Source organism: Sus scrofa, chromosome 9, assembly GCF_054392235.1.
Source record: "Sus scrofa isolate SSC_HxYL_T2T_F1_AM1 chromosome 9, Sscrofa_HxYL_maternal_Yorkshire_Landrace_v2.0, whole genome shotgun sequence".
In the NCBI taxonomy this organism is placed as follows: domain Eukaryota; kingdom Metazoa; phylum Chordata; class Mammalia; order Artiodactyla; family Suidae; genus Sus; species Sus scrofa.
Window position 1 is genome coordinate 41475411 of NC_139391.1, and position 14108 is coordinate 41489518.

At 40.5% G+C, this 14108-nt stretch overlaps 1 protein-coding gene across 3 annotated transcripts in view; it reads right to left on the reverse strand.

Annotated features, from left to right (window-relative positions):
• Nucleotides 1–296: 296 nt before the first annotated feature.
• ZW10 (zw10 kinetochore protein) overlaps nt 297–14108 on the reverse strand; it is a 41393-nt gene continuing 27581 nt past the window's right edge. For 2 of the 3 annotated variants that reach the window (XM_021062840.2, XM_084976071.1), the window contains exons 11-16: nt 13098–13169; nt 9443–9612; nt 8015–8145; nt 7070–7201; nt 4345–4547; nt 297–866 (exon numbers count right to left, since the gene is read on the reverse strand). In XM_021062840.2, coding sequence (XP_020918499.1) covers nt 746–866; nt 4345–4547; nt 7070–7201; nt 8015–8145; nt 9443–9612; nt 13098–13169 — 829 coding nt within the window. In that variant the 3' untranslated portion in view covers nt 297–745. Of the gene's footprint in view, nt 867–4344; nt 4548–5109; nt 5882–6669; nt 7202–8014; nt 8146–9442; nt 9613–13097; nt 13170–14108 lie in introns of those variants that run through there. The other variant, XR_014815299.1, reaches the window with a different exon arrangement.

Sequence of the window (14108 nt, forward strand, 5' to 3'; positions counted from 1 at the left end):
TGCCATTTGATAAGCTACAGAAACTGGAATTTGACAAACACCCCCCCCCAAAAAAAATCCAACCAATAAAATAGAATTTAGTTGAAATAGCAAAAAGTGTCAAAAACTTACACTGAAAGTCCTGGGAGTCCCGATAATGTTAACAAGTTAACAGAGGGTATATGAAGAAAGACAGTAAGTTGGTGGATCTTCTGTGAGGATCATAAATGTCAATAAAAAGAAAGGCAGAGCAGATAGGAAAATCAATGGGCTCCTTTGTCAAAGCTTCCATGTTATTAAAGACACTCACCCTCAACTCTGAAAAGCATTATTTATTGGAAAGAATATTAAAGGAAGGCTTCTTAATCCCTGCAAGACCAAATACGGTTCCTTTACCCTCCCAAATAACTCCCATTTGCTCACAAATTCTTTACCTCGACTTGTGGAATGTCCTGGATTCCTTGACCCAAGGCCAGGGCTTATATTTTCAAGGGATAAAGTTCCCAGAGGGAAGCAACATGAAATACTGTCGCCCGACAGTTTCTTATCAGGGGAGGGAGACTAAAAGGTCATCGAATTGAGGTGCTTCACGTGACATCTTAACACCCAGTTCTTCCACAAAGCCTCACACAGGCCAGGCGAAACCAAACTTGCATGACATTAGTTCACCAAGACCAATGGGTGATTCCAACAAGTCTTGAAAGGAAAAATTATGTCAAGAGAGGACTCCACATGGTCAAGACATGGCTTTCTCAGGAAGATGGAGCTATTTAATCTTAGCAAGGGCAGCTGCTCTTCTTTCTGTGTTCTGGAACAAGGCACGAATTAAAGCTTTCACTTCACTGGAAGAGAATGCAGCTGCCAAGGGCCCTTTTCCATCTGCCCACCTGAAAAATAAAAAATATAATATCCATTTTCTATGAAACACAAGATTTTAATCTTGCTTATCTGACCCCAAATGTGTACTTGTTTTAAACAGAAATAAAACAAAATCTTGGCATGCTTCCCCTTCTTGATGAATCTACCACTCAATAGCTTTGACTTCTTGTTTCTTGGCGGCATTTTGGTATCAGCAGAGACAGATGAAGAGATCAAGTTAGGAAGATGAGACTGTTCTCCCTCATCCTCTTCTAAGCTCTGTTTGAACTTGACAATTATGACCACATCCTCACATGGCTATATAGAGTAAGGGGATCTGTAACTACTTTAAAAAGTAAACCACAGGCAACACATTTTAACTGACAAAGAACAGATAAAAAAACACATATATGGAATCAAAAACAACCCAAGAGAATAACGGGTAAAAAATATGAACAGCCCATGGATACAGAGAACAAACTAGTGGTTACCAGTGAGAAGAGGGGGTGGAGGAGGGGCAACATAGGGGTAGAGGACTAAGCGATGCAAACTATTAGGTACAAAATAAGCTAAAAGGATATACTGCACAACACAGGGAATATAGCCAATATTTCATAATAACTATAAAGGGAGTGTATAACCTTTAAAAACTGTGAATCAGGAGTTCCCTCTGTGGCACAATAGGATCGGCGGTTCTCTGTGGCACTGGGACACATGTTCAATCACTGCCCAGCAGGGGGTTAAGGATCCGGCATTGCTGCAGCTGTGATGTAGGTCACAACTGCAGCTCAGATCTGATCTCTGGCCCAGAAACTCCATATGCCAAATAGGCAGCCAAGAAAGAAAAAAAAAAATTGTCAATTACTATACTATACACCTGTAACTTAGTAATATGGTATATCAACTATGCGTCAAAAAAAAAAACAAAACTGATTCCCAGTATTCAAAAAAATATATGAACAGGCTTTTTACAATAGAAGCAAATGATCAATAAAAAGATACTCAGTGTCATTAGAATTTAAGGAAATACAAATTAAAATGAGAATGAGCTACCATTTCATACCAACTAGACTAGCAAAAATGTTTGAGTCTGATAATGCCAAATACTGGTGAAAATGTGAAGAAATAGGATAAATAAACTATGAAACATGTAGCTATAAAGTAGTCATGAGAATGTAACGTACACATAAGGAATATGGTCAATAATGTAACAACTTTGGGTGATGGACGGTAACTGATTTTACTGCGATGATCATTTCAAAATATATAAAATATCAAATCACTATGTTGTGAAGCTAATATAATATTGAATATTAATTGTAATTCAAGTTTTTTAAAAAGCTATGAAATATTTATATAATGGAATATATGATATAGGAGTGAAAATGAACTGTAACTACACATAACTTCATGAATGAATTTCTTAAACAAAAGAAGATTCCATTTATAGAAAGTTCAAAAACAGGCACGTCTAAACTATATTATTTAGGGATATGTACAAATGTGGTAAAACTATAAAGGCTAGAAAACATACAACACAAAATTCAAGATAGTGCTAAGTTCCTTTGGTGAGGCCCATTTGGAGAAAGGTACACAGATTATCTTCAAAGGTAGTGGTTAATTTTTTCTTATGCTGGGTAATAGGAACATGAAGTTTTTTTTGTGGTTTTTTATTTGTCTTTCGTCTTTTCAGGGCAGCACCTGTGGCATATGGAGAATCCCAGGCTAGGGGTCTAATCGGAGCTGTTGCTACCGGCCACAGCCACAGCAAAGCCAGATCCAAGCCACGTCTGCGACCTACACCACAGCTCACAGCAATGCCAGATCCTTAACCCACTGAGCGAGGCCAGGGATTGAACTCACAACTTCATGGTTCCTAGTCGGATTTGTTTCTGCTGCTCCACGATGGGAACTCCAGATTTATTGTATACTTTTTCTTTTTTTTTTTCTTTTTCAGCCACACCCTCAGCACATGGAAGTTCCCACGCCAGGGATCGACTACAGCTGTGGCAATGCTACAGCTATGGCAATGCCAGATCCTTAACCTGCTACACCAGGCCAGGGATCGAACCCACACCTCATAGCTGTCTGAGCTACCACATAGTATCAGATCTTTAACCTGCTATGCCACAGCAGGAACTCCTTTACTCTTTTCCTTTAAAGTGTGAATATAGGAGTTCCCATCGTGGTGCAGTGGTTAACAAATCCGACTAGGAACCATGAGGTTGCGGGTTCGGTCCCTGCCCTTGCTCAGTGTGTTGTCGATCCAGTGTTGCCGTGAGCTGTGGTGTAGGTTGCAGACAGGGCTCGGATCCTGCATTGTTGTGGCTCTGGCGTAGGCCGGCGGCTACAGCTCTGATTAAACCCCTGGCCTGGGAACCTCCATATGCCACGGAAGCGGCCCAAAGAAATAGCAAAAAGACAAAAAAAAAAAAAAAAAAAAAGAAACAGCAGCTGAGTTACACCAATATTTTCATTTTTCTCATAACAAAGAATTAGTGATCATTCTTTGGCTATAAGAGGGCCTTTAAACAAAAGAAAGAAAATTTACCTGCTGGCCTCTGATGTATTGACCTGAGGCCATAACCCACTAAGAATGTGAAAATAACAAATGAATAAATCAAATTTTGAACCAAACATAGTTAAAGATATTTTGATGTGACTTTTTCAAGAAAAATCTCATTTACCTTGTTTTAGAATGGACAATATTTGCTGAGAACAACACAGAAACACCTAGGATGACTCGTCTTATATAATTGGTCATGTGTAATAAATCAAGCTAAAGCAGATAGACAAGTAGCTACAGGGATAGATACGACCTTAACACTTATTCAGTGAGTTTCCTATGCCAGGTATGAATGCTTGCTGATAACATACCCAGACAATAATAAAAGCAGCTATGGGTGTGTAACCAACCCACATCTATCCTGTTTTGCAGAGTATCAATGACCTGTTTGCACACAGTATGACATGACATAGCACACAACTACTGGGCACAGCAACGTTAACTGGTGGTGTTGAGAAAAAACCATCCACTCTATTTAGGAAGATGAATCCTCTCTATGTGTATGGTGCTGAATCTCTCCAACTACTTTACTCCCTGCAGAAAAACTGCCGGTCAAACAAAGGTTTGATGCTAAACAGTCTTACAGATAAAAGTCACTTCTCTGTCAACATATCAAAGCCAATCTTAAAATGCATTCACTGTTGGTTAAGATGGGCACACCTTTCCACCTGGGTGTCAGAAGGTTGTACTTCTTACAAGTGCAAGATCATCTACACAGCATGACAAAACAACATGTCTGAGACCAAACTAACAGAAACAAGTCTTTCTGTTATCAAATATGTGACAGTGGTCATGAGAGCCACACTACGATAGTTCATGCAAAGGACCCAGCTACCTCTATTCAAGATGAGAGAGAGAAAAAAGCACTGCTATCAATAGCACTAATACTCTCTTATCACTGTGAAGAGATATATAAATCATATAGAGGGGTTTTAACCCACCGATCCCCAATTTCTTGCAGACTCGCTTGCAACATTATCATCAATTCTTTGAACGGCATCCATTTTGGCACATAGACTGGAACCTCTTCTTGATATTTCCTGTTCCTGCTTTCTTCAGACAGAGGTGCAAATACTTGGGGTCCTTCATCCATCACTGTTTTACATAGGGAGTACAATCTATCACCATCTTCAGTAGAGATGTCCTGGTTTGACATAAAGGGAACACAAAGGGCCAGAGTAACTAAAGAACAGATCTTTGATGCATGTTATCCAGGGATCAGCTATAGCAAGATGTTTTCCAACCAATTTCACACATCTTACTAGACACCAGATTTCATCAGCTCTGCCAATACTCCTAAAGCTAGAATGACACAAAAGATGTTTCAAAAGATTGTCAGTAATTTAGTCTGCCTGCATGAAACAATCCATTTCTCCAGTAGAATACAGCACAGCTTGCTGCAAAGCAGGGGATATTATTACAAGTAAGGGTTTAGCCAATCTGTTCTTCAGAGGTATCAGGTGGCAGAGTCCAGGGAACTTGCCTTTAGGATCACACAAACAGTCCCAACCACAACAGTGGGTTGGTAAAGTGGTACCTGTACAAGGCTGCATTTCACTTTACTAAATTCAACCATTTAGTTCACTTACATTTAAATAAATATATGACTTCATGCTTTACATCTTGGGAGCACTGCTCCATTTCCAACCTCCTCATTCATAATTTACACAGATGCTAGATGGAGAAGCAGTATAATCCTACTTTCCTTTTTTTTTTTTTTTGGGGTCTTTTTTTAGGGCCGCACCCACAACATGTGGAGGTTCCCAGGTGCCGGAGGCCAGCTCCGGCAGCCAGGGAGTGTACACCTTTTCCCGATAGGAGAGGGACACGCGTTGGCGAATGTACATACGGAGACAGCCTCTTTGTCCCTTCTTTCAGGGCGCTGGACTGCTCAAATTTTACTGGCATAAGTCGTTGATTATATAGACAGTTTTTCACTACAGATTACATCACAGTGTTAAAAGTATATTGGTTAACTATTACATGGTATAGCAGCTATACATCATGTTTTAAGATCTTTATCTTAACTAAACTTAGTGGGTACAATTTAGGGGCAATTAGGTACACAATACATCATGTTTTAAGATCTCTATCTTAACTAAACTTAGTACAATTTAAGGGCAATTAGGTACAATACATCATGTGGAAAGGAGGAGACTCAGTACAAATCATCCCATGGCCAGCCAGTCTTTACAATTTGAAGACACAAGAATTTGGCATTCACAAATCTTGCTTTTAGACTGGTGCTTATCTTCAAAGCGTTATGGCAGGGAGACAGTGTAAGAAAATATAAACCAGAGTTCCCGTGGTGGCGCAGTGGTTAACGAATCCGACTAGGAACCATGAGGTTGCGGGTTCAATCCCTGCCCTTCCTCAGTGGGTTAAAGGGTTAAAAATCCGGCGTTGCCGTGAGCTGTGGTGTAGGTCGCAGACGCGGCTCGGATCCCGCGTTGCTGTGGCTCTGGCGTAGGCCAGTGGCTACAGCTCCGATTAGACCCCTAGCCTGGGAACCTCCATATGCCGCGAGAGCGGCCCAAGAAATGGCAAAAAGACAAAAAAAAAAAAAAAAAAAAAAAGAAAATATAAACCAACTTAACTAGCTATCACTTAAAAGCTTCTGTAACTCATAGCTAGGTGTCTTTTGGTCATGAATAATATATGTCTAACTTCTATGAACCTCATTAAAGTACTAACTCTAAAGTTTACTGTATAACTAGTTAGTAGATAAACACTATGTTTTAGTAGATAAACACTATGTTTTAACTAAGTTGGATTTAATAGGGGAAAGTTCTTCAGGATGAAATTCTTACTATATTATTGTTGTAATTTTGTTAAATCACAAATCACCACAGGAAAATTAGAACGGAAAATAAGAATAATAAGCAAATAATCAGGAAAGACTGAGGAAAACTGAATAACAAGTTAATAACTAAGTCATCCATGGAACAATCCCCACTCAGTAACACAAAATGGAAATTGTTTCCTAGAAAAATCACTTCCCCACCAGTATCAGCAGGCAAGCTTTATTGTCTTCTGGGGCCTGTCCTCGGAATTGCGCCGTAGAGGCAGACGTCTCCTTGTTTAGCAATCTGCCCTTGGAATTGCACCATTGAGACAGGCCCCTTTTTCTGATTAGGAGCCTGCCTTTGGAATTGCACCGTTCAGGCAAGCTCCCTTCCTCAGCTCCTTGTATCGTCTCGGCTCCCCACACCCAGGCTAGGGTTTGAATTGGAGCTGTAGCTGCTGGCCTACGCCACAGCCAGAGCCATGCCAGAGCCATGCCAGATCTGAGCCACACCTACAACCTACTCCACAGCTCACAGCAACACCAGATCCTTAACCCACTGAGCAAGGCCAGGGATTGAATCTGCATCCTCATGGATGCTAGTCAGATTTGTTTCTGCTGAGCCACAACAGGAATTCCCTTATCTTTTACAAAGTATGAAAGATAGAGCTCAGCAATTCTCCGGCAAAACAGAAGATCAAAGTGAAAAAAAAAAATAACAGTATAAGGTGTTAGACATAAAACATGAACAATTTCTTCTACCATCCATGTGGACTGAAAATGAGACTTCAGTCCACATGGATGTTCAATGTCACTAGGAAAGTAACAATCTGAAACAAGAATTTCATCTCAGGTCTGGTGAGGCATCTAATGGTCCTTACCTCTAGGGCAGTGATTCTGCCAATCATCTCAGAAATTGCTGTATTGAGTAAAGTCCCCATAGCCTTGCAATATACATTTACTGGTAGGACATCCTGCCACACGATCCCAAGTCTCTTTAGTTGGTGCAGTACCTGTCAGAAGAATACAGCTATTTACATGGAAGAGAGAGTGTTACAACTCATATTTTCTAGATTTACATTTATCATTTGTGTGCGGAGAAGAGGTATTATAGAAAGGTGAGAAAAGGTAATTAAGAATATGTGCTGGAGTTCCCGTTGTGGCACAGCAGAAATGAATCCAACTAGGAACCATGAGGTTGTGGGTTCAAGCCCTGGCCTTGCTCAGTGGGTTAAGGATCCAGCATTGCCTTGAGCTGTGGTGTAGGTCATAGATGAGGACTGGATCTGGCGTTGCTGTGACTGTGGCAAAGGCCAGCAGCTGTAGCTTTGATTAGACCCCTAGAGCCTGGGAACCTCCATATGCTGCAGGTTCAGGCCTAAAAAAGCAAAAATAATAATAATAATAATAAAATAAAGAATACGTGCTTCTTGAATACTCAACTTTAGTGATATCCCTGTTAGATGAAAAACAGACCTATCCTGAGGATGGGAAAACTGTAGTAAAGATAAGTCACTTAGGAGAGAGAGGCATTTTTTAAAAAAGAAAACCAGTATTTCAAATTTCCCAAACCCAAGTTCATGGGTTAAATACTTGCTATCACAGATTTATTAGCTATAACTAGTCATGCTATTGGCTTGATGAAAAGACAGCTTCCTGTTGACTTTGTGGGGCAGGGAAAGGAAAGGTTGTAAACATGACGATAAAAGCTACTCACATTTTCCAATGGGAGAACTACCTGTTACATATTCTCTGCTGCTTAAAAAACAAGGGTAGGAGCATCTAAAGAAAGAGTACAAATTCCAGAAATAATAACAGCCTCCCACCTGCCGGACTGCTTTACTCGCTGCAGAATAATTCTCCTCATCGTCCATGTTGGAAAAGTTTCTAGCACTTGATAATCTTTCCAGCAGTTCTCCTTTCTGTGCCCGCATTTGGGCCAAAAAACACTCTGTCCCTGTGATGAGAAAACAAAGAATTCTTAAAAGCGGTTCAATTACACACTGCAAAACCAGGGAGGAAGAGGCGAGACAAGCATGAACCATATATATAACTGTTCTGCCTATGTAAAAACAGCTGCTTGTTAGATAACATCATAAAGTTATACTAAGGTTACTAGAAACATCACTTATTTTATTTATTTATTTATTTAGCCACGACCTCAGCATGTGGAAGTCCCGGGACCAAGGATCAAACCCGAGCCACAGCTGCAACACAAGCCACAGCAGTGACAACACTGGATCCTTAACCTGCTGCACCAGCAAGGGAACTCCCAGAAACAGCACTTCTAATACATTAGTCAGTCCCTCCAAGCCCACCCTCAGGATAATAAGTCTTTTCCAACAGTTTGTCCAGAATCAGTTAAGAAAAGTTACTTATACAGAAGAAGCAACTGTTTTTTTTTCTGATATATCTACACCACCTAAGGGAAAAGTCAGGAATTGAAAAGCTGAGTAAGTCACATAGATTTTCTGCTTTTCTTAGGCTATCATAGTAAACATATTGACCTATCCCACATTTCATTTCGTTTCTCTCTCTTTTTTTTTTTTTTTTGTCTTTTTGCAATTTCTTGGGCTGTTCCCGCAGCATATGGAGGTTCCCAGGCTAGGGGTTGAATCGGAGCCATACCTGCCAACCTACACCAGAGCCACAGCAATGCCAGATCCAAGCCACATCTGCAAACTACACCACAGCTCACGGCAACACTGGATCCTTAACCCACCAAGCAAGGCCAGGGATCGAACCCACAACCTCATGGTTCCTAGTCGGATTCATTAGGACTGAGCCACGATGGGAACTCCCCACATTTCATTTCTTTTGATTTTTAATAATCAGAAGTAAAGCTAAGGGAGGTAGAAGAGAAGGGAGCTAGCTTGCGGTTTTGCAAAAGCATAGACACTGACATTAGTGAGCTCTTACCAACAATGCTAACAGAACTGTCACACTACAAATCCTGGTATGTGTCTCTCTACTGACATAACTCTGATGGCGCAAATTCAATACACTCCAGTAATGCAGTCTGGAACTTCAAAGTACCATCAAATCATGTCATGAAAATGTAATGCTTTCAAAAGTCTGCATTCACTTTATAAAGCTGAAAACTGGGAACACCTGCAAATTAAATGCCCTCCCACTTCCCAATACAGTTCAGGACCACCACCTAATATCTAACTGCCTCATTCATAAATTACAAAGCTACTAGTCTGAGAAGCTGCATTATCGATATGCTTCCCTAAATCTAAGGTATCAGTTACCAAGTCTCCTGAAGCCAGGTACAAGATCCACAAAAGTAGCAGTGCCATCACATAGAATGGGGGCCAGACGTAATCTGAACTGATGCCCGAGGGTCAGCAAGTGATGAGCAATATACATGCAGTTGTTGTGGTGAATGGCAGCCAGCTGGGGCAGTTTTTGAAGGTTCTCCCTAGGTCAGGAAGAAGCACAGGAAAAGAAAGAAATCACCTGTTACTGAAGGTGGGGTTGATGAAAAACTTACTCTTTTAATGTATTTCTAGGCATTAATCACTGTATAAATGCTGTACATAACAAGGGGAGACCTCATCCCTCCCACTGCCATTCAATCAGTGAGGTTCTGCCTGCATGGGATCTTATTCTATAAAACTATCCCAGTGATTAACAAAAAAGAGCAAGGGAATCAAGAGGTTTACCTGTGTCAACTCTTTGTACTAGAAACCTAGCAGAGCTGTACATAATAATTTCCTTGAAACTTAACACTGTTAAGTCTGTGGAAATACAGATTTACTTCTCCTTTCTCCACATTCCTATTTCATTTATATAATGAAGAACTTAACTATTTTCTACACTTGATTTTAGCCAAAAGGCCGAGAAGCGATAGCACAACTATTTTCTAATTCACCAGTTTTCAAAGCTGGCTATAGATTATACAGTCACCCAAGAAATTTTAAATATATGGATGCTTAAATTTCATCTCAAACAAATTAAATCACAACTTCTGAGTGAAGCCAGGGCATTTATATGTTTTAAAATCTTCACAGGTGATTTTAAATCTTCATGAAAGGTGGAAAATCACTGCTTTAACTCTTTTGCACATATTAGCCTATCTAGCCAGCTTGGGAAGAGATCTTGTCTTGTGCTTCTCCTGCATAACGACTAGCAGTTCTTCAATCCAATTAATACTTCCTACTTTGCTGATTCAATGTCAGGTTAGAATATACAAAGTCAGAAACTCACAATCTAAGACAGCTCTCCTCACTCTGGGCTACAGATCAGAAGCATAAAAAACAAAGCCACACATGTAAATCATACCTATAAATCCAAATTTCTACAGGCAAGATCTTAGCAATTTTTTTTTTTTTTTTTTTGGTTGTACCTGCTGCATGGGATCACACCCATGTCACAGCAGTGGCCTAAGCCAGATCCTTAACCACTAGGCCACCAGGGAACTCTCAAAATACATATTTTTTCTTTTTTTTTTTGTCTTTTTGCTGTTTCTTGGGCTGCTCCCGAAGCATATGGAGGTTCCCAGGCTAGGGGTCGTCGAATCAGAGCTGTAGCCGCTGGCCTATGCCAGAGCCACAGCAACGCGGGATCTGAGCCAAGTCTGCAATCTACACCACAGCTCACGGCAACACCGAATCCTTAACCCACTGAGCAAGGCCAGGAATCGAACCCGCAACCTCGTGGTTCCTAGTCGGATTCATTAACCACTGAGCCATGATAGGAACTCCCTCGACATACATATTCTTAAAGGTCCATAAGAGAGTCTAAAATACTTCCAAAGCTGACAACTCTAATCTAGAACAATGGTTTTTAAAGTTTGGTCCCCTGACAGGCAACATCACCATCACCTGGAAATTTGTTAAAAAATTCCAGGCTTTTCCCTGGCCCTACTGAATCAGAAATCTCAGGCATGGATCTGGTAAGGCTTCTTGGTGATTCTGATACAAATTAAATTTTGTAAACCACTGGTCAAGTATAAAGTTCCCAGATCTGGAGTTCCCCTTGTGCCTCAGTGGTTAACGAATCCGACTAGGAACCATGAGGTTTTGGGTTCGATCCCTGGCCTTGCTCAGAGGGTTAAGGATCGGCGTTGCTGTGAGCTGTGGTGTAGGTCGCTGACACGGCTTGGATCTGGCATTGCTGTGGCTCTGCCATAGGCTGGCAGCTATAGCTCCAATTAGACCCCTAGCCTGGGAACCTCCATACACTGCAGGTGCGGCCCTGGAAAAAGACAAAAAATAAATAAAGATCCCAGATCATAGAAAGGGGAAAGAGAGGCAAATCTAACTCTACATCAGTGTGAAAAATGTTTCTAAGCACAGAAACTCTTAAGCCAATTGTCTCTGAATCTCCAAGGACATGGCCCAAAGATGTTTTCTCTTTTCCTTTTCCTAAGTAGAAAGTAAAATTAAAAATTTAAGCCACAGGATCTCCCATTGTGGCGCAGTGGAAACAAATCCGACCAGTAGCCATGAAGTTGTGGGTTCAATCCCTGGCCTCGCTCAGTGGGTTAAGGATCTGGCATAGGTGTGACCTGTGGTGTAGGTTGCAGACACGGCTCAGATCCTGGAAATTTGTTAAAAAATTCCAGGCTTTTCCCTGGCCCTACTGAATCCTGTGATGTTGTGGCTGTGGTGTACGCCAGCAGCTATAGCTCTAATTAGACTCCTAGCCTGGGAACTTCCATATGCCGTGAGTGTGGCCCTAAAAAAAAAAATTTAAGCCACAGCGAAGAGAATACAAAAAACAAAACAAAAAAAAAAAACAACAAAGTTTACGATAAATAAGCTTTCTTTTCAAGCAAAAAACAACAGCTGGGCCTATTTAAAAACATCTCAATTGTCCAAAAATCTGAATTAAAAAATACTACTCTGGTTTGAAAACTTAGTCCTTGATTAAGGAATTGCTTTGTTGATATATCATTTAAACATTTGGGAGTTCCCATCATGGCTCAGCAGTAACGAACCTGACTAGGATCCGTGAGGATGTGGGTTGGATCTCTGGCCTAGCTCAGTGGGTTAAGGATCATCCAGTGTTGCCATCAGCTGTGGTGTAGGTGGCAGATGCAGCTCAGATCTAGCGTTGCTGTGTCTGTGGCATAAGCCGGCAGCTGCAGCTCCAATTGGACCCCTAGCCTGGGAACTTCCATATTCCACAGGTGGGGCCCTAAAAAAAAGGCAATAAAACAAAACATTTATAAGAGTTCCTCTGTGGTCCAGCAGGTTAAGGACCAGGCACTGTCACTGGTGTGGCTCAGTTTATTACTGCTGTGGCTCAGGTTCGATCCCTGGCCCATTAACTTTCACATGCTGTGGGTGTGGCAAAAAAAAAAACGAACAAACAAAAAAAAAAACCCCACAACACAACCACTTATAAAAGGTATCCAAAACACTTAATTTTGATAGCAGAGAGAACTCCTAGAGTTACGAGTAACTTTTTAGATTAATATTAAAAGAAACTTTAAAACTCCAAGACATTAGGTAAACACAGGCTAAGACAGCTAGGAAGAGCAGCTGATCAACAGTTAAATAGCAGTCTCTTGTGGTATTAAGTCTGCAAAGCCATGAATGCCAAGGGAAAACATGGTATGTTTACTGGACAGCAATATGGAATCATGGGTGACCTTTTGCTTTGTAACCAAGTAAAGTGAGGCAGTTTTTAAAATACCCACCATCAATTACAGGGTAAGGTTCTTTTGAGTTTTTAAATTTGTGTCACCTACTATACTGCAGGATTAGAGTAGCTTTACTAATTAATAAACCACCAACGTCCTTTAAACATATATTTTAAACGCATGTTTACCGCATTTTATTGTGAATTTTAGTAATTTTATATTCTTTGGTAGGAATATAAAATTACTGGTTTTAACCTGACTCAAGCATTTTAGGCCTACAATACTACAGAGAAGTCAGATGCAGTGGCACTTACTTGTGATATGTTGGTACAACATCATGGAACAAATGGAAGATATTTCTCACTGAGTAGAAAAGCTGAACAGCACTAAAAGGAAAACACAGTTTCAACAGAAATCCATAAGGCTATATTGGCAATGAGAAAAAAATTCAAACTAAGCACATCAGTTGGAGAAAACATCTGCCTTGGTCACTGCTGAAAACAGCATTAATCTAGATAGAGTATATTCTCAACCGACTAGACTGCAGTTCTAAAAACCTGGAACCATTAGTAATCTTAAGAATAGCAGCATTCAACCCAAAGCCTCTTTTCCATTTATCAATTTGTGTTCTGCCAGTACTCAGAGTATCCTTTCAGTAACAAATGAAGCTAAGCCTCAAGCAAATGTCACTGCTCACTGACGCACTGTGCAAAGGGCAAGGTATCAATAAAGGCACTCACTGGTGCTGTCAGACCAGTCTGCCTTTCAACCTCCACTTTTTCTCCTTCTTACCCCAATGCAAGGAGATGAATCAACATTTCTAGGATAGAATCTATCCTCAAGTTTCCTTGCCCTTTAAATCTGGTCTTAGAACATCTAAAGATTATTATTAAAAACCACTTCGAAAGAGCAAATATAAGGTTTGTGTAGCTTACTTCCACAGAAGAATATCTTAAACTATGTATCCTGAATAAGTCACAGGAATTCAACAAATATTTTTAAAAAGTAAGTCATGGTCACTATACCCTAAAACACTGTTACAACTTGATAACTATGATAACTAACTAAATTATTTTATTTTTGTTGCATATGTTGCTGTTTGACATTTGAAAATAGGCAAGTGAATTGTTTCAGTGTAGCTGAGCTTTTTTTTTTTTTTTTTGTCTTTTTAGGGCCTCACCCACAGCATCTGGAGGTTCTCAGGCTAGGAATCCAATCAGAGCTGTTGCCACCGACCTACGCCACAGCCACAGCAACGCAGGATCCAAGCTGCATCTTCGACCTACATCACAGTAACACCAGATCCTTAACCCACTGAGCAAGAC